The sequence below is a fragment of the Melanerpes formicivorus genome, unplaced genomic scaffold (genome assembly GCF_026170545.1).
Source record: "Melanerpes formicivorus ecotype bairdi unplaced genomic scaffold, bMelFor1.0.p_v2 SCAF_42, whole genome shotgun sequence".
Taxonomy (NCBI): domain Eukaryota; kingdom Metazoa; phylum Chordata; class Aves; order Piciformes; family Picidae; genus Melanerpes; species Melanerpes formicivorus.
In genome coordinates this window covers 4,685,559-4,704,111 of record NW_027142394.1, presented here as the reverse complement: position 1 = coordinate 4,704,111, position 18,553 = coordinate 4,685,559, and the positions used below count along the sequence as shown (strand labels likewise).

General features: G+C 42.6%; 1 protein-coding gene across 2 annotated transcripts in view; it reads right to left on the bottom strand.

Annotated features, from left to right (window-relative positions):
* SPIDR (scaffold protein involved in DNA repair) overlaps positions 1-18,553 on the bottom strand; it is a 201,768-nt gene that overhangs the window by 124,490 nt on the left and 58,725 nt on the right. For both annotated transcript variants that reach the window (XM_068158790.1, XM_068158791.1), the window contains one exon: positions 5,820-6,039. In XM_068158790.1, the coding sequence (XP_068014891.1) occupies positions 5,820-6,039 (220 nt within the window). The remainder of the gene's footprint in view (positions 1-5,819; positions 6,040-18,553) is intronic.

Here is an 18,553-nt window from a genome sequence, read left to right as displayed (position 1 = left end):
GCCATCCATTTAATTATTTGTGTGTGTATATATATATATATATATATATGTATATACACACACACCCCCCTAGATTTCATCAAAGGAAGATGGTGAACCTAGATCAGTTTTGTCCAACTGATCAATCACAAGGATTTAAAGAAGCTGCCTCTGTGGGGTTAAGTAGAGAAACTGAATTGATGCAGAAGTTGTTCCATACATGTCTTCAATTTGTGTTTGTATCTTACCTTTGTGGAATGAGAAGTTTTTAAAGGACATAGATGCTGTCTTTCTTAAGAGATCATCAGGAGGTCACTTCTGCATTTCTTTAACACATGAAGTCAAAGATCCTCTGCTAAGAGGATAGGCTGAGGGAGCTGGGGTTGTCCAGCTTAGAAAAGAAAAGACACGGGGGGAACCTTAGAGCTGCCTTCCAATATCTGAAAGGATCCTACAGGAAGGCTGCAGAGGGACTTTTCTGTCTAGCAATAGGACAAGGGGGAATGGTTTTAAGCTAAGGCAGAGTTAGGTTTAGACTGGATCATAGGAAGAAGTTCTCCAGTACGAGGGTGGTGAGACTACAATAGGCTGCCCAGGGAGGATGTGGATGCCTCCTCCCTGGGGGTATTCAAGGCCAGGCTGGATGAGGGCTTGAGCAGCTGAGTCTAGTTGAGAGATGTCCCTGCCCATGGTGGGGAGGCTGGAGTAGATAATCCCTGAGGTCCCTTCCAAGTTAAGCCATTCTACAATTCTGCGGTCCTGCTTTCACAGGATCCTTCTTGTGACAGGGAGGTGCTCTGTAACAATGCTCTCTTAAATGCTTCCCTTGCCCCATGAGAGCAACAGTGATAAATAATTTCTATCTTCATTAAATGGCAGGCAAACCACCAGTCACACTAATTCAGCACACCCATCTCACGTCTTAGCCCTCTTATTGCTCACCAAGGTTATGTAAGACCCTGCAATGTATTAAGATAATACAAAAATCATAGTAACACCTCCATTTATCTAAGTCCTGTTGTTGAGCCAACAAAATAGCCTAAGGCATAGCCACTGTAATTCTAAAGTAGAATACAGAAGTCCACAGACCTGAATTGCTTCCTGTACACAAACTTGTTCAGAGTTTGCTTGCATGTTTCTACAGCAGCTTTCATTATTGGCCCACCTTAAAGGACTTGAGCTACAAGGTTTCATCACTGTACATCAGCTTATCTGCAGCAATGTCTTGTATGAGCTCTTCCTGGCAATAAATAATTCAAGCTCTTCTAAACCTCTTTCACTGAGGAGAGGCTGAATCTAGTGTAATGCAAGGAGAAATGAGAAGTCCACATTAAAAACACTTTCACCAGGCCCTGGAACACTTTCAAAGCTGAGTAATTATGACTCCCCGTGGCTTCAGAGTTTAAGAGAAACTAAAGAAAACTTTGAAGTTGCTTGTTGATGTCATAGAGTTAAGTGTTTTATACACTTACCATATTGAGTTCCTAAAATAAACTCCCTCTTTCTTTGTTTTTAAGCACCGAGAAGTTGCATAGGGAACGGCAGCTATCCAGCCGAGGATCCTTCTTCACAGTACAGAACAGACAGCGTTTACAGGCAGTGGAAGAACAGAACACAGAGTGGTTCTGCCCCCTTCATACTGCCCCAGTTACCAGCATGTGAACCTCCTCAACTAGAGGTTTCACACCAGACCATCATATTCAAGAAGTATGGATCAATCTCCGAGCCTGTCCAAATCAAATGTGGTCTGTGGTTTCTATTGCTGTTGCCAGCAACTCTGCGAGTATCAACACACTTCTACTAGCTCAACTTCAGAAAGACATGAAAAACACTTCAAAGTTGTTAAATTTAATGGCAGGGAAAGGAATTCTAATCTGCACCATTTTCTTCAGGTTAATTTATCTTGAACATTCAGCAACAGGCATATCTATGAGGAGGAGGAGGGAGGATCTGCAGGAAACCACCTATCCGCAAAGGCCTGCTGTCAGCAGAAAAATGAATCTCAGTCTCTAAAAATACCAAGTCTTATCTCTTTCTGTTAGGCATGGCAAGTTATTTCTATCATTTTTACAACTAAACAAACAAAACCCCAGGTAAGCTGAAGCCATAAAAATCACCACCAGTGGAAATGGGAAGCCTGTGCTCCTTCTCCTATCTTAGCAGCATCAAGCAGTCCCCACTTCTTGCTGGATGTGTAGTTCTGCAAAGTGAATTAAAACCCTAGTAATCGATTTCATTACACTCAGTAATAAGCTTATCCTTCTCCAGCTGTTAAAAACACTTCATGAGTCAGATTAAGTTTGTACAAATTACAAGGTGCTCATTTGAAACCTTAAGCCAAGCAATTGCTTGGGTACAGCACAGCCAACCAAAGGCAAGCCTGCACAGGCAGGGGCAGGCAGGGCTGAGTTCTGCCTGCTATGTTCCTAGCTGGCCAGACATAAGCCATGCAATGGTTTTCATCTGATGAGTCCAAGTCAATAGGCTTCATTTAGATACAACCCTGCAATAATGCTTCTATGGAGCCTTAAGATCAGAGCAGGCTCCCCATCAGACAGCTCAGAGGCCAGGGAGCTGAGCCGAGCTCCTTCCTCCACCAGACACACTGGTCTGAAAAATCCCAGCAGCCCAGCAGGATTGCTTTCCCTATAGCAAGTAAAGGTTGGAGCAGATGATCTTGAAGGTCTTTTCCAACCAAAGACATTCTGTAGTTCTGGGAAGTGACAACCCTCCTGTGAAATCCCTTGCTTTCAAGGCTGCATATATGTAGCATAAGACACTAGACCTGAATAAATCCATGTCCAGTCATAAAGAAATCAGGGCTCAGTCCTGCAGATTCTTACTCTGACACAAAGCTCCTCTGAAAGCTGCTGGGATCACTCTCATGAGCAAGGTCCAGGTCAGTAAGGTTCCTGTAACTGGCCTCTTGTCAGTATTTTAGCTTTTAGATTGCTTGTATTCTAGTGCTGCAGTCTCCTGGGATTCTGTACACAAATACCAACAAACATATCAACAAACCTCTAAACACTGCTTCCCAAAGTATTTATGTAAGCCTATTGCCAGAGACATTTCACATACCAAGCTCTACACCGAGTTCACAACACATACAAATGCAGTTACACAAGCAAAGGCTAATTTTACAGAGGCTTCAAAATGAGGCATTCAGGTTTTGCTCACACAGAAGCTAGCAGCCTCTCTGTCTGCATCTTTCTTACTCACCCAGTGGCCTGCTTAGAAAGCAAAAAGCAAAGTCAGAACATAGTTCTGGGGTGTTGTTTTAAAGATCCCAGGAAATTCTACTCTCAGGACATTAATTTAGAGCAGCAGCAGGAGTCCACTTATGAATCACCATATTTCATCCTATTGTGCCCTACCATACAAGTATCTCAAAACTCAGGTCAACGATGCACAGTGGGCTGTGCCCCAAGCACACGCAGGTCATTCAAGGATTGTCTCCCCTCCTACTTCTGTTTTTGTTCCCTCTTCTGACTGGTGGCCATCAGTAAGATACATAAATATTCTTATTTCACCACATCAAGGTTAGATTCAGTTAAGTTGTTTTCACACTAGTCAAACATTTGAATTGACAGGAAAGCATTTTAACACAAACAGTATTTGTTTGCAACAACAGAAGTACAAATTCAATGCAGAGTCACAGAAACTACATTTCAGCATTCAGAGCCCTCAAGTGAGAGTTTAAGAGAATAGAAGCTTGGAAATGTGACAAGAGGAAACTTCCATTAAGCTTACAAGTCCAGCTTGTACTTAATGTAAACTAAAAGTGCCAAATAACCTAAAACAAAACCATTCCTCATCCTCCCCTCTCCCCGCCTCCAGTTAGTTTAGTTTAACAGTATCCAGCCCAACTTCTTTTGGCTTCTGGTTGAGCAAACAGATGACTGCTATTAAGTTAATTCCAAAATGACAGCAAATGGGACTAGATAATGCAGTTTTGGCATTACTGACTAATGTCTTCACAAAGTGCCTTGAGAGCCACATAGGTAAGGGGAGAAACTCTGATGGCACAGAGTTACGATGTTGTTCTAGTTATGCCCAAAGCTTCTGGTTTGATGAAATAACCTTTTGCTAGCATGAAAAGTGCATCCTACTAAAATAATTCCTCAAAGCAAACAAAAAGTGATATTTCAGGGGAGACAGCTAAGAAGCTCTGTCAAGAAGTCTCAGTTTATACAGGAATAAGTTTTATGTCCAGAATACTTTAGTATTTAAACAAAGGAGAGCACCCCACTAGGGCAGTTACAGATGCTTGTAGTCTGGAGAGGACTGTATGTCTACAGAGCAGATATGGAACAAACTGGGGATTAGATTTAATACATGCTAAACATACTGACAGTAACAGTTGAGGAGAAGCAAAAAGGAGAGGGGGAAAAACCAAACTGCATCATACTCTAACTAAAAGAGTTTTGCTGTACAACACTCTTTGTGTAAGTTAAGGTCTCTTCAGAAAGATGCAGCAGCACAAATGCAAAGCCTTGTGGTTTCAAACCAACAAAGAAAACCTGAGGAGAAAAATGGAGCTAGGATAGAAGTCTCTATGAGAGAGAAACAAGAAGAAAACAGGGGGAAACAAAACCAGATGTAAATCATGGGATGAAACTCATTGAAGGAAAAGATAAACAAGAACAAACATCAGTACCTCAGGGGTGGGAGAAAGGAAAAAAAGCAAAAAAGCAAGGAATTGTTTCATGTAAGACTAGGACTTGAGAATTCAGTTAACATTCAACTGTATTTCCCTTAGCCACTGATCTACACTGATCTAAACTATCAATAGTTGTACCTGTAGCCATAATAAACCAGAGATAAAGTATCTTCCCTTAATTTTTGCATCTCCTCCACCAATACAATTAAACAACATTTTAGAAGCAAAAGATTACAAACTAGAGAATCCCCCAAATATTTGCAGCTACCAATGAAGACAAAAACCAGGTCTGGACCTTCGCAAAACAAGAAGTGTCCAGCAAAAGCACGTGGTCAGACACTTAGAGGCAGCTAGAGGCTAAAGCTCAGTTAATGAACACTGAAATACACAAGAAAAACATTTGCTTTCACAATTTGAGTAGAAAAGAGTAAAAAAGAGGACTAATAACCCCACTTCAAAGATATCCTGAGCTTTTTATGAAGAGCAGATCTTCCACTGCCACCAGAAAATCTCATTACTTTATGCTACTCCTCCAAATCAGGAAAGTAATCAAATCATGAAAATAAATACATACATCCCAAATGTAGGCCAAACAGTTTGCAGAATGCCAGGAAGGGCTATGCTGAAGAGGGATTTGGAAATCAAGGACAGTGACAGCAACAGCAGTGTGGAACTACCAAAAAGATGTCTCTTGATTCCTTAAGAACAGCCTGAATCTCTCATGTCTTGGGACTCTTTCCCCCCTGAGTTTTGATCTGGATGCTGTTTTTTGTTGAACATTTTACAGCTAATACAGACTTTTCCACTGAAACACTGTACCCAGAGTCACAGCAACAGATGAGCATTCCTGAAGTACTTTGCTCCCAGAAAGTATGCACTTTATTGGCCTCACCATTGATAAGACATTGCTCAGGCCTTTCTATCGCTCTAAACAAGAAAATATGAAGTGAAAACAAAACTGAAGCCCTGAGCAACTCTAGAGGCATTATGATACACATTTAGTTGTTATCTGAGCTATCTTGAAGGTATCTGTCAAGGTCTGTCCAGCCGCCAGAGACAGATGACCACAAGACAGCCCTGCTCCCCCCAAGGTCTTTCCCACAGCAACACAGGCAGCATTCTACCAACCCCTTTTGTTCTGCAGTGCTACAGGCAAGCATGGCCAGTACACCCTACTCACCATGGAGGGTAGATGTGGATGACATCCTGAGGCCTGCTCTTCAGGTGAGCTGCTGTCTCTCTCGCAAAGAGGACTTTGAGTAGTGGCTCTCTTGCATTGACACCAGCATGCTCGGATGAAAGCGTAGCAGGGGACTCTTCCAGCTGCTGGCAGATGGCAACTTGTATTGTACATTCTTCAAATATTTCTAAGATCCTCACAATTAAGACACCAGATTTATCTGGAAAGTAAACAGAAAAACCCAAAATGCAAAGTCTGGATGAGAAGAAAGAACTCCTGTCAGCCTGAAGATGTGCATCCCCTCTGCTCTCTGCAGATCTGACTGTGAAAAATCCACGAGTAGAATATGCTGCCCCACCAAAAGACTTGTTAAGGTGTTCTGGTAACTTTTCCTTTCTTTATAGATACTATTAAGTGTGGAAACAAAGGCCTATCTGCACATCTTTCAAATGCCAAGGAAATCAAACTCCTTGCAGAAAGCCCTCTCCCACCACATTTGAACTTTCTCATCATGCAACTTGTTCACTGAGCTCAGTCTTTCTTATTATATGCTGCACAAAAGAAGCCTATTTAAAAGCAGAAAAATCACAGTGGGTTAGAAGGAAAGCTGTGTTTGCCCTTCTTGACCTTTCTCAAAGCAAGAGCTGATCAAGTCAGCAGAGGATCTGCCAGGTACAAAGCTGATGATTCACACTGAGAGAGGAACATGAAGAAAAAGGGAGTAGGGCACTGCCTAAAAACAATTATTGCAAAACTGCCCATCCATTTTATCAGGAAACTACCAGGATGCAGCAACATGAACAGACACCAGCATCCCCACAGCACTTTTGTCTACATTGAAGAAGAAACAACTCTGCACTGAAAGGAAATTACTCCTAGCTCCCTTTGCAGCCTGCACAGGGCAATAGCTACTCATGCCTGGACATACCTTAGAATAGAACAGAATAAACCAGGTTGGAAAAGACCTTCAAGATCATTGCGTCCAACCTATCATCCAACACCACCCAACCAACTAACCCATGCAACGAAGCACCCTGTCAAGTCTCCTCCTGAACACCTCCAGCAATGGTGACTCCACCACCTCCCTGGGCAGCACATTCCAATGGGCAATCACTCTCTCTGTGTAAAATTTCCTCCTGACCTCCAGTCTGAACCTCCCCTGGCACAGCCTGAGACTGTGTCCTCTTGTTCTGGTGCTGGCTGCCTGGGAGAAGAGACCAACCTCTGCCTATCTACAACCCCCCTTCAGGTAGTTGTAGACAGCAATAAGGTCACCCCTGAGTCTCCTCTTCTCCAGGCTAAGCAACCCCAGCTCCCTTTCTCACTCAGCTTTACTCGGATTCATGCTCTGGTCACCGAGAGGAGAACTGTTGTTATCTACCTGCAGAATGCTGTGAGCAGTTAGTGGGGGAAAAAGCAGAATGCCAATGGATTAGGGGCAGCACAGCCCCAGTTCTACCCATTGTGTTTTACAAGTTGCATTGGGAAAAACACAGCATCCAAAGAAAAACAGCTGATACAAATTATTGTCTCCCCACAGCAAAGAAGAAACAGGGGAGGAACTGTGAATGTGATACTGGAACTTAATGGCAGAGCTGCACCAGTCATTTGTTTCTTTCAAGGCCCATTTCACAATTGTGAATGCCTTTCCTCTGGAAAATAAATCAAAATATTTTAGTTTCAGTTTATGAGAAACTTTAAAACAAAAGTTAACCCAGCCCTCAAAAAAAAAACCCAAACCAAAGTCATTGGGCCCCCAAACCTTTCAGATTTATTAAATAAAGGTCTACCAAAAAGGGGGAAAAAAAAAAGAGGGGGAAATATTCTGTCCCTGTTTCGTATTCCCCAGTCTTTATTACATTTTATACTGAAATTGAAGTAAAGTAATTTTGAAATATAAACCCAAAATGTTCTCAAAACCACTTTTATGTGAACCAAATTTTCATCACATGCAACGTGCTTCTGCAAAGCATTCTGTTTCCCATGAACCAGTATTTTCCAGTAGGATCAAGGGTTGCACCAGAAAGTCTCCCCATGTGATGTACATCAGTCATTCCTGCCCGAGCTATTGCAGCTCCACCTCCTTTTCCAGATCTGAGGAGCAGGAGTAGGAGAACTGATCCTTTCTGTCAATGCCTTTGAGAGTGACTGATAAGGAGAGGTGGTTGCCACTACTCCTCAGGACTGTCACCTTCCCAGGGGAAGCTGTAACATTGCAGTGCCACTCCAGGCACTGCACTGTGTTTATGTGCAGACGCCTGCGAAGTGTGACTGGGGACCAGTTTTCTCTGCCTAAAGGCAAGTACTCAGAATATTCACACTTGAATTCTCTTTTTGCCTGACTAGCTGCAGTTGTGGTCCTCTGTCAACTCCAACTCATCTGGCACACAAACAAGTTCTCCTGACCACAAAAATTCTAAGTAACTGAGCAGTTACCTCTCCCCTCTTGATGGACTGCACAATTTGCTTTTTCATCCACTTTAAAGACCAAGTCACCAGAAAAAGCAACTTCAATTTTGAAGCACACCCACAATTTATTTGAAAGTACTGAGACAGCTTGTGAGAAACACTGTTCATCACTCCCAAGCCATGCATTTGTGTGTGCAGAAGTTCATGACAGTTGGACAGCAGCAAATATGTTGCTGAGCTGATAAAGCAGGTTGAAGACAGTGATTGACAATGTAGGGACAGTCTTCTTTTAAACATCTCTGGCTATAAACCAGATAAAAACATTATGTAAATCAAGAACTATATCTCTATGAAAGGTTATAAAAGACACTGGAGGAAAATCCCTTCCAAGGACCCAGAGCCTCTTGCAAACCAGTCTTAGAGCTGGTGCAAACAGTGGGAGCTGATCCTAAATCAAGCTGAACGTTCCTACATTAAAAGCAGCACAATCTCAACAGCCAGCCAAGTCTCACACTTGGCACACACACACACACACATTCTGCAGAACCACAATTTATTTGTTTATTTAGATGCACAGAGATAGTTTAATTTAATTGCTCAGAAATGATTGCTGCTGATGATGATAGAATGCCCTCCTGAACGGCGCGGTGAAGCACTCCGGCTTTCTGGCACAGGATGAAACGCCAAAGTTCAGAACGTAGCTTCATTTTTAATTCATTTGGCTCTGGCATTGTTATGCCAATCAAAAATAAATCAAACATATGTGGCTGCACATGGCAGGGGAAATTTGTGGGTGAGGACATGGGCTGGATCACTGCAATTCCTACAGTTTCCAGAGACATTTACTTGTTTGTTCATCTGTGTGAAAAGCTCAGTTTTGAGGTTTTGAGATGTTCTCTTTCACCCTTGGATCACTCACAGAAGTTTGTTGCTTGCTTGATGAAGTCTCCATTCACTTCATGTCACTTGCAAAGCAGAATTACAGCCCAAGAAATGTCAATGTGCCGGTTTTATGACAATACTTAGCAATCTTAAACAAGGAAGAATAGCTTACAAAAGTCTGTATTTAATAAGGTGAGAGCAACAACTGTGCTGAAATCCTGCCCATTCTTACTCTGAATATTCCTTCACTGCCCCTTCTGCTGTCTAGAGCACTCATGAACCTCTTTGTCCAGGACTACTTCAATGAACTAATCCAGCAAGGCCACCAAAGCACATGAGCAGATACTAGGGAAAGGAAGGAACAAGCGATGGAAAGGGAGGAACTGCAGGAGGACATTTCTTGCCCATGACAGCCCAACCAGGCTGGATTAAGCCAGTTTCAAACACTATCCTGTTACCATGCTGCCCAGGCTGGAGTGTTCCTGAGAAGCTCCTTCAGAACACAGAGGAGACAGACAAAATGAAGTAGATGAAGTCACTGTAGAGCCTTTCAAGGTGTGTTGTCCACAGGCACATTCGAGACCATAAGCACAGGTACGTTCTGCAACTCCAGTCATATACTGTGTCATACAATGTGACATCAAAACATATTTTGACACAGTACTTCTCAGATGTTCTGCACTACTCTGAACTCCAGAAGTGTTAAAGAAAATTAAAAAACATAAATTACAAAATTAAAGAAAAAAAGAGGAAACAAAGAAAAGATAACTTCCCCATTCTTGTGGAGATCACAGAAGCTGAGATCTTGAGCCTCTTCAAAACTTCAGCATGACTCTACAGTCTGTGGCAGAGCAGAGGCCCATATTAACCTTCAGACACAATAAAGTGGCTCCTGAATAGACTGTGGCTTCACAGAAGCTACATCAACACCGAATGTACAAGGTCATAGATGATGCCCTCACCCTGTCAAGGACAGCCTAGGAAAGAGGCTGAGAAAAAAAGCCAGCCTGCTTTGACTCTTGAAACCCAAAAAGTAGATTGGAGAGAAGGAAAAACATCAAGGAGCACAATTAATAAATAAATATTCAGACATGCTGGCTTCAGTGCCTGAAATACAACTCTCAAGTTTGTTTTAATAACTCTCTAACTACCAAAAAAGAAGACAAATGAGGAAAAAATTAGAGTCTCCTGGGGACTGTATGTTTTAAGGGCCTCTCACTACACAGCAACAGGAAGCTGAACACTGCATCCACGGGCTTGGATGCATGAAAATGCATCATTAAGACTACAAACAGTTTCACCTCACTCCAGTCAATTGTGCTAAAATGTTCCTTTTCCAAAAGAGCACCTCAAGCCTTAACAGAAAGCTCTCAAAGGTAACAAACTCTCGTGAGTCAGCTGATAGGACTCCAGCAGCAGCACAGTCCCTGTGAGACCCAGAGAGTGAGAACTGCTGCATTCAACAACTCCCAGGTCCTGAAAAGCAAGCTGGGGCAGAGGAGAATTTACCCCCTAGTGCATGATTTGAATGTGTTAGGTGGGATCCACCGAGAAGTAGCAACAGTAACCATTACATCTGCAAAAGCAAACCCAAGGCAGGCTGTGACAGTGGCTCCCCCTGAATTAGTCAATTTTCCATTCTTCAATAGCAGTTTCAAACTTTTGCAGTGTTGGTGGAATGCATGTCACCCACAGGGCTGAAGGAAGCCATCCAAATGTAACAATCAAGGTAGAAATAAATCTTCCTAAAGGCCAGAGTGCCAACAAAGAAAGCAGTGAACAACAGGCACGCAGCTCTTATGAACACAAAAGAAATGTGGAGTCCAGTGAAATGCTAAGGAGGGTACAGAGCTCAGCTCCACGGAGCATTCCAAGGGTAAAACTAGAATACTTGTATGCAAGCATGAAGAACAGAGTGGAAATTATACTTGTGATAGTAAAAAAATCTCTAGTAATAAAGTAAATACACACATAGATTGTCATGCAAGGCAAGAAGGACAAAACAAAAGAGAAACCCTTTCCACTAACTTACCCCTTAGGGCATATGGATGATAGAAACCAAGCAAGCAGGGCAGGAGGCAAAAGGAAGAGTACTTCAACACACTCCTTTTAAATCAATTAAAAGAAATGCTGCTCATGGAAGTAGAGCTTTCTGAAAAAGCAAGACAAACTCATAAGAAAACTCAAGGGACTAGGAGGAAAAGGAGATCAATGTCATCTGGGAAAACTGCTAATCAATATTTGCGTTGTGAAAAGGCAGTCAGGGCAACCTGGGTTTCCTCTTAGCAGCTGAACAGTCACAATGCACAGTTCCTGATCTTCATGATACCTGATATTGAAGGACAGATGCTCTTAAAGAAATTACTGTTACTTCTGCTCCAAGACCTATCAAATCACAGCTATGAACTGCAGTTTAGAAGCAAACTTGTACCGTACCTGACCTAGTTGACATTTCTGAAGAACGTGGCTGAAAAGCTAAATTATACTGGTACTTAACTGGCAGTTTTGTTGTTGTTGTTAGAAATATGAACTACAGGAACCAGAGGAGCTACACTGAAGGCAGATTTCTAGCAATCCTAGCTAAAAGCTCTTATAAAATACTATTTCCAACTGAAAGCACAAAGAATCTTGGAGAGTTGACACTGGGAATAGTACTGACTGTGCTAAAAATGGAAGCAAACTTCTCCATTTGGTTCTGATGGATGCATCAGATACACATTCTGGAAGTATGAAGCAAAGACAGAAAACCACTTTATGACTTGTTTAATAAAGAAGACTTCCAAGTTTGTCTCCCTCGGTTATTTTTTTCATTATTTCATCTCAACATCATCTAATTGTCCAAAGTGGGTTCCAAAACTGCAGTTGTTAGACACCCCCCTGGGACGGCACTCACTTCACTTTCATTCAGGAGGAGCAGGGAAGTCATTCTGCCCCTGTACTCAGCACTGGTTAGACCACACCTTGAGTCCTGTGTCCAGTTCTGGGCCCCTCAATTTAAGAAGGACATTGAGACTCTGGAAAGCGTCCAGAGAAGGGCAACAAAACTGGTGAGGGGTTTGGAGCACAGCCCTGTGAGGAGAGGCTGAGGGAGCTGGGGTTGCTTAGCCTGGAGAAGAGGAGGCTCAGGAGAGACCTTCTTGCTCTCTACAACTACCTGAAAGGAGGTTGTAGCCAGGTAGAGGTTGGTCTCTTCTCCCAGGCAACCAGCACCAGAACAAGAGGACACAGTCTCAAACAGTGCCAGGGGAAGTTTAGGCTGGAGGTGAGGAGAAAGTTCTTCACAGAGAGAGTTGTTAGGCATTGGAATGTGCTGCCCAGGGAAGTGGTGGAGTCAATTGGATGTGGCACTTGGTGCCATGGTTTAGTAGGCATGAGGTCTTGGGTGACAGGTTGGACTTGATGATCTTTGAGGTCTTTTCCAACCTTATTGATTCTATGATTCTCAAATGCAAAAAGTACAAAAAAGCCCATTACAGGCATAAATCAACATAAAAACCTTCTTTGCTTGGCATCCCATTACTGTTCTTCCTCCTTCCTCAAAGAGAAGGCTGAAGGTGCAAGCACAACAAGCAGGTAGATACCAAGCCGACACTTGCAATCCAGTGTTGAAAACCACGTGGACATTCCAAAACTTTGACAGCCTGTACAAAAAACAACCCTGGTTGCTGTTCTGATCCATACATGTTATTCCTCTTGGGCTGGTGACTTCTGAAGCCATTCAAAAAGATTTCTCTCACAAACATGCCAAGTGTTGTAGGCATAAATGCTTTTTGCCACATCTATCTTCATTGCAAAAAGGCTGCTGAGTTTGGCTGTGCTTTAAACATCAGGCAGTCTTTATAAGAACATAGGCAAGCTACTTAAAGTGACTGTGCATGCCATCATTGTTTCTCACCAGAAAACAAAAACAATACAAAGAATTCTTGTTTCAAAACAAAAAAGAAGCAAGAGACAAGTTTACATTTGATTTTTCCCTCCCCAGTGCTGTAACAAGTTCAGGCAGTCAGCAGCAAAAAAAAAAAAGAGAGAGAAACACATCTGGCCACTTGCCACAGCTCTAATTTAGATTATTAACTCTTAAGTAATAAAACAAACTATCAAGAACTAAGAAAATAAGCAACCACTGGCAAAGTGCAGGCTTTGGTGTTTTTATAACCATTCTGCGTGGTAAAAGGAAACCCTGTTAGAAGGACTACCCTTGTTTTCTCCATCCGCTGAGACACATTTCTGTACGTGGCATTCAAGCTGCTAAAATCCTTTCTCCCCATCATTTTAATGAGATGGGGAGTGACTGTTTATATCCTCTTCTGTAAACCCTTCAAGCCTTCCTGAAAATGTGTTCTGTGAAAGCCTGTCTTCCACTCTAGGGCTTCAGCCTCCTCCCCTCATATGCATGCTCCACAGCAAAGTGAAGAATCATTGCTCCTTGCAGGTCACTTCCCCCTGAGAGGAAGGAGCAGTCTGGAAGGAAACATCAATGGTTTGGGGGTTTTATCAGTTTATTAATCTAATTCAATTGTAATCCAATCCCAAATCTTAATCTCAGGCCAAACAACACCAAATATCTTGTATCAGATTCAAAACGCAGAAGCATATTGTTCTCCAGCATCTGAGGTCAAAAACTACTTTGATAATAACTGCCAAAATGAAAAAAGAATACACAATAAAATGGTTAGGAAGAAAAACTTCAGAAGCTGCTGAAGGAATCTAAATGAGTTTGCTTCAAATACTGTTAGTGTCCCCCTACAAAGTTGCCTGAACATAACTTTGAAAGACACTGCATTTTTTTTCTGCAGCCTGCAATCCCTGCAGGTATTGATGGGCAAAAGGTTTGGGGTTTTTTTCCTGTTTGTCTTGCTGCTGCTGCTGTTTATTTTATGTTTGTTTTTGTTTACTGGTTGGAGGGGCGGCTGTTGTTTGGGTTTTTTGTTGGTTGGTTGATTGGTTTGGTTTTGTTTAATAGTTTGGGGGTTTGTTGTTTGGATTGTGCTGATCTTGTTTTGGTTTTTCAGTTGCTTGGGGCTTTTTCTCCCCCTCCCCCCCCCTTTTTTTTTTCCCCCAACTCCTGTCTCAACCTTCCAGACCTCCTCTTTGCCCAAACAAAAAACTTCACAGGCAAGTTGCAGCATTGCATATGTGGGAGAGGGGGAAAGGCAGCTTGCACAGTCTCAACCTCCCCTGCACATCATACTCTCAAATCATCAGCCTGACTGATTGGAGACTTGTTGTTATGGGGACTGCACAGCTCTCATCCCCTCTTTCACATCTTCTGAAGTAAAAGAAACACTTCTGAATTTGTGGCCAAGAGCCTGACATCCATCTCCAGTACAACTAAACCACAGCATGCCCACACCATGTAGCATGGGCAAGCTTTGGCCGTCTCTCAGGCCTCTGTCTGACATGATTATCTTGATGGCAGAAGTGGAATGACCAATCACCTCATCAGAACACACATCCTTAGCAAGTGCCTAACCCAATCCAGGGACAGGCCATGCAACCCAATTTTGACCTGAAATTGTCAAAATGAAGAAAGCACAAAGCTTTCTTCTACCCTGCAGAACGAGTCAGTCAAAAGTGAGACCCCCATGTGCTATACAACACCCAGAAATGAGGTGCTCTTTTCTGGGCTTGTGATTCATCCCAGTGACCAAAAGGCAGCCAAACCACAATGGATACTTACAGAAAAGGGTCAGGGGAGCAAACAAAGGAATTTCTGAAAAACAAAGCCAAAATGAGGGGGATTTGGAGAACATGGGTGTTGATACAATATGAAAGAAAACAACAGCTAAACAAAGGCATAAAATTCTGTAACACAAAATGCCTAATGGGAGGAACACCCACACTTCTGGAAATGTTTTTCCTTAAATCTCAAATGGAAGGAGGATTTCAAACTGATCTCTCTTGAAATTGCTCCCTTTGGCCTTAGCAATGAAATGCTGGGCTGTACATCAACAACCCCATGCAGTGCTACAGGCTGGGGTCAGAGTGGTTGGAGAGCAGCCAGGCAGAGAGGAACCTGGGGGTACTAGTCGATGGTAGGCTGAACATGAGCCTGCAGTGTGCCCAGGCAGCCAAGAGGGCCAATGGCATCCTGGCCTGCATCAAGAACAGTGTGGCCAGCAGGAGCAGGGAGGTCATTCTGCCCCTGTACACTGCACTGGTTAGGCCACACCTCGAGTACTGTGTCCAGTTCTGGGCCCCTCAGTTTAGGAAGGAGGTTGACTTGCTGGAACGAGTCCAGAGAAGAGCAACAAAGTTGGTGAGGGGTTTGGAACACAAGCCCTGTGAGGAGAGGCTGAGGGAGCTGGGGTTGCTCAGCCTGGAGAAGAAGAGACTCAGGGGTGACCTTATCACTCTCTACAACTACCTGAAGGGATGTTGTAGACAGGCTGATGACGGTCTCTTCTCCCAGGCACCCAGTACCAGAACAAGAGGACACAGTCTCAGGCTGTGCCAGGGGAGGTTCAGGTTGGATGTTAGGAAGAAGTTCTATACAGAAAGAGTGATTGCGCTATGGAATGGGCTGCCTGGGGAGGTGGTGGAGTCGCCGTCATTGAAGGTGTTCAGAAGGAGACTTGATGGGGTGCTTGGTGCCATGGGTTAGCTGTTTGGGTGGGTTGGATTGGTTGATGGGTTGGACACGATGATCTTGAAGGTCTCTTCCAACCTGGTTTGGTTTATTCTAATAAAGGTTTATTTATTCTAATCTATGGGATATCCAAAATGACATGACAGCTCCCCCAGCAACTAAGTTATGTTAATCTTTGACATCAATCTTCAGGTTCCTTTGATACCTCAAATGAGTTGGTCAAGTTCTCCCCTCTCCTTCTGTTGACAATGTCAGAATCAGTTCTGGAAACAACGTGGTTTAGAAATATTACTGGGTGAAACAGAGAGGAAATAAAATCCAAGGAGAATCTCAGGTTAGTGAGACACCCTTAGTTTGAACCTAAAAAGCTGCAAGCATTTGCTGTGCTGACACTTCACATTTCCAAACTGGAAGCAATTAGAAGGTTATCTTGTTACATTACTGAAATTTCAACATTCTAACTCACATTTTCCAAGCCAAACACCAATTTTTACTTTGGTGTCATGAAACAGTATGGCCATTCAAAGACCAAAAAAAAAACCATAAAGGGGGCAAAAATAGATTTCACCCTAAGTGAAAAAATATCCCTCAAATATTATCACAGCTATTTCAGGGGTGGGGAATTGGAGGTGAAGTTTAAGCTGAAGTATGGCAAGTTCATCATCCTTCAGAAATGTTAGCAGAGTAAATGAAACACTAGTTTGTCCTAAAGACTTCTAACTTGCCCAAGTTGCTGTAGGTTTTCACCATTAGGACAAAAGACACGTCCCAGAAACGGCTCATCATCTGCCAAAACTGAATTGTCTTGAAGACATTCATCAGAATGTTTGAAATGTGCTTTAGAACAGAGCAAGGTATTTTCCCATAGCTGGTTTCTCATAAAATGCTAACGAATTCTGACTCATTTTCTGAAAGAAAGAAGAATAATCAAAGAGAGGAATTCAGCCAGAGGCAGATGTTTAGCATGGAATATTTCAGCCTAGGAGTTAAAGCCTAACAAAATGGTGAGCAGCCAAACACAGGGTTTTGTGAGGACACATGTGAAGCTAGGACAAAAAGACTATTAGAGTACTAGCAGTGTTGTAGGTCCATTACTATAGAGAACACAAGAGATTTTCATTTTATTGAAGAGGCAGACCTACTTAGTATCAATTTCTGTTCCACATGTTGTAGTAACAAAGAGGACATCCTCACACCACACCAGAATGACAAAGTAACCCCCTACCTCTTAGCAGTTCAGGTGCAAACTACATGCTGAAGGCTTGATTGGGTTTAAGTCTGCATAATTTTCAACATACTTGTTCTGAAAACAATTGGCTAAAGACATTTGTGGTTCCCTGATGTTACTTTCTAGTGAGTCTTCAAATACTGGGGGAATGCCAGAAGACTGAAAGGCTGATGATATTGTGCTAGTATTTGGGAAGAGCAAACAGTGACCTACAATAACTGGAGACCAGCTAGGCTGACATCAGATCCAGGCAGAGAGACTGGAAAAGTAAGGAAGGGATTAAGGCTAGAACCATAACATGCTGTTCCACAGAGGGAGCAGTGGACACAGGATGTAAACCTTCTACAGCTCCACTGAGAAACTGTGAAACTGGCTATAGCCAATAGATTGGGTGTGACTTAAAAATCATACAACCTTCTCAAGAAAAAAAACACCTAACATTTTCACTATCACTAATGTATTCTAAGTGGAATGCAAAGAAAAAAATTAATCAAAGATTTCATAGAACTAACTCTGAAACTAGAACTTTTTAATCAGTGGAGACTCATGACTGAGTATGAATAGTTCCAGCAGGATTTGAAAGCAAGCTGTGACGCTGTTCAGTGGTTTCATCAGTGATATCAGAACAAGTTAAAGAAATAAGAAACTGTATGGATATTTCAAATTGAAGTATAGTTGTGACTGGAAGAGGACAGGCTTGACATAGATAGTGATGTGGTTAGCCAGGCATACTCCAGGGAAGCAGGCCTGCACAAATACGTCTGTGTGTCTAGGTAGAAGAGACACAGAACATAGCTGGACACCAGGAAACTGGATCATAGAAAACAACAGCTACGAAAGTTATGAAACCACTTTGGACAACCAATTCAACATGAAATCCCACATCTTGCTGTGACCAAAGCCAGATTAAACTCATTGAACATACAGGAGGCTGAGCAGCAAACTGGATCTGGCCAATGCTTTTGATGAGACTGGAAGAATACATACAGAGTGCCTGTCCTTGTTCTTCAGATCATGCTGAAAAGTTTGAGAGGGTGCAGCCATACAACAAGCCATACAAATCGCTTCAAGAGTGGTAAAAATGCTTTAAAGAGCCTTAAAGACCTCAGTCTGTTTAGTTTATGAAAATAGTGAAGCAGCATGATTTTGCTGCACAAGTGCCAGAGAAGGAAAATGCCACATACTAAAGAGCCCTTTAATCTACTGGAGAAAGGCTTTACAAGAAACAAAAGAGAGGAACTGAAGCCAGACAAACTCAGATTTGGAAGAATATCCACTTAAAAATTTGGGAGTGGAATTAAGGACAAGCTTCCAAGCCAAGTGATAGATTCCCTCATCTGTATGTGCAAATTAAGACCAGAGGACACCCTGACAAAGAAAAGTAAGTGAATATATGCTGAGGAACAAGCTGCCAGCTTCATTCCAAATAAATGCTCGAAGCTTCACAGCCTGCAGTCACACACACACACAAACTGATAAAAAACACTAACCATTTCTTCACACTTCAACTCTGTGACCCCATTATCTCCAAAGCACCACTGCTGAAAGGTGGTGCTGTCAGTCACTTGTAACTAATTCACATAACTCCCACTGCTCCTTTTAGAGTGAAGTGCCCACTGCAGTTAC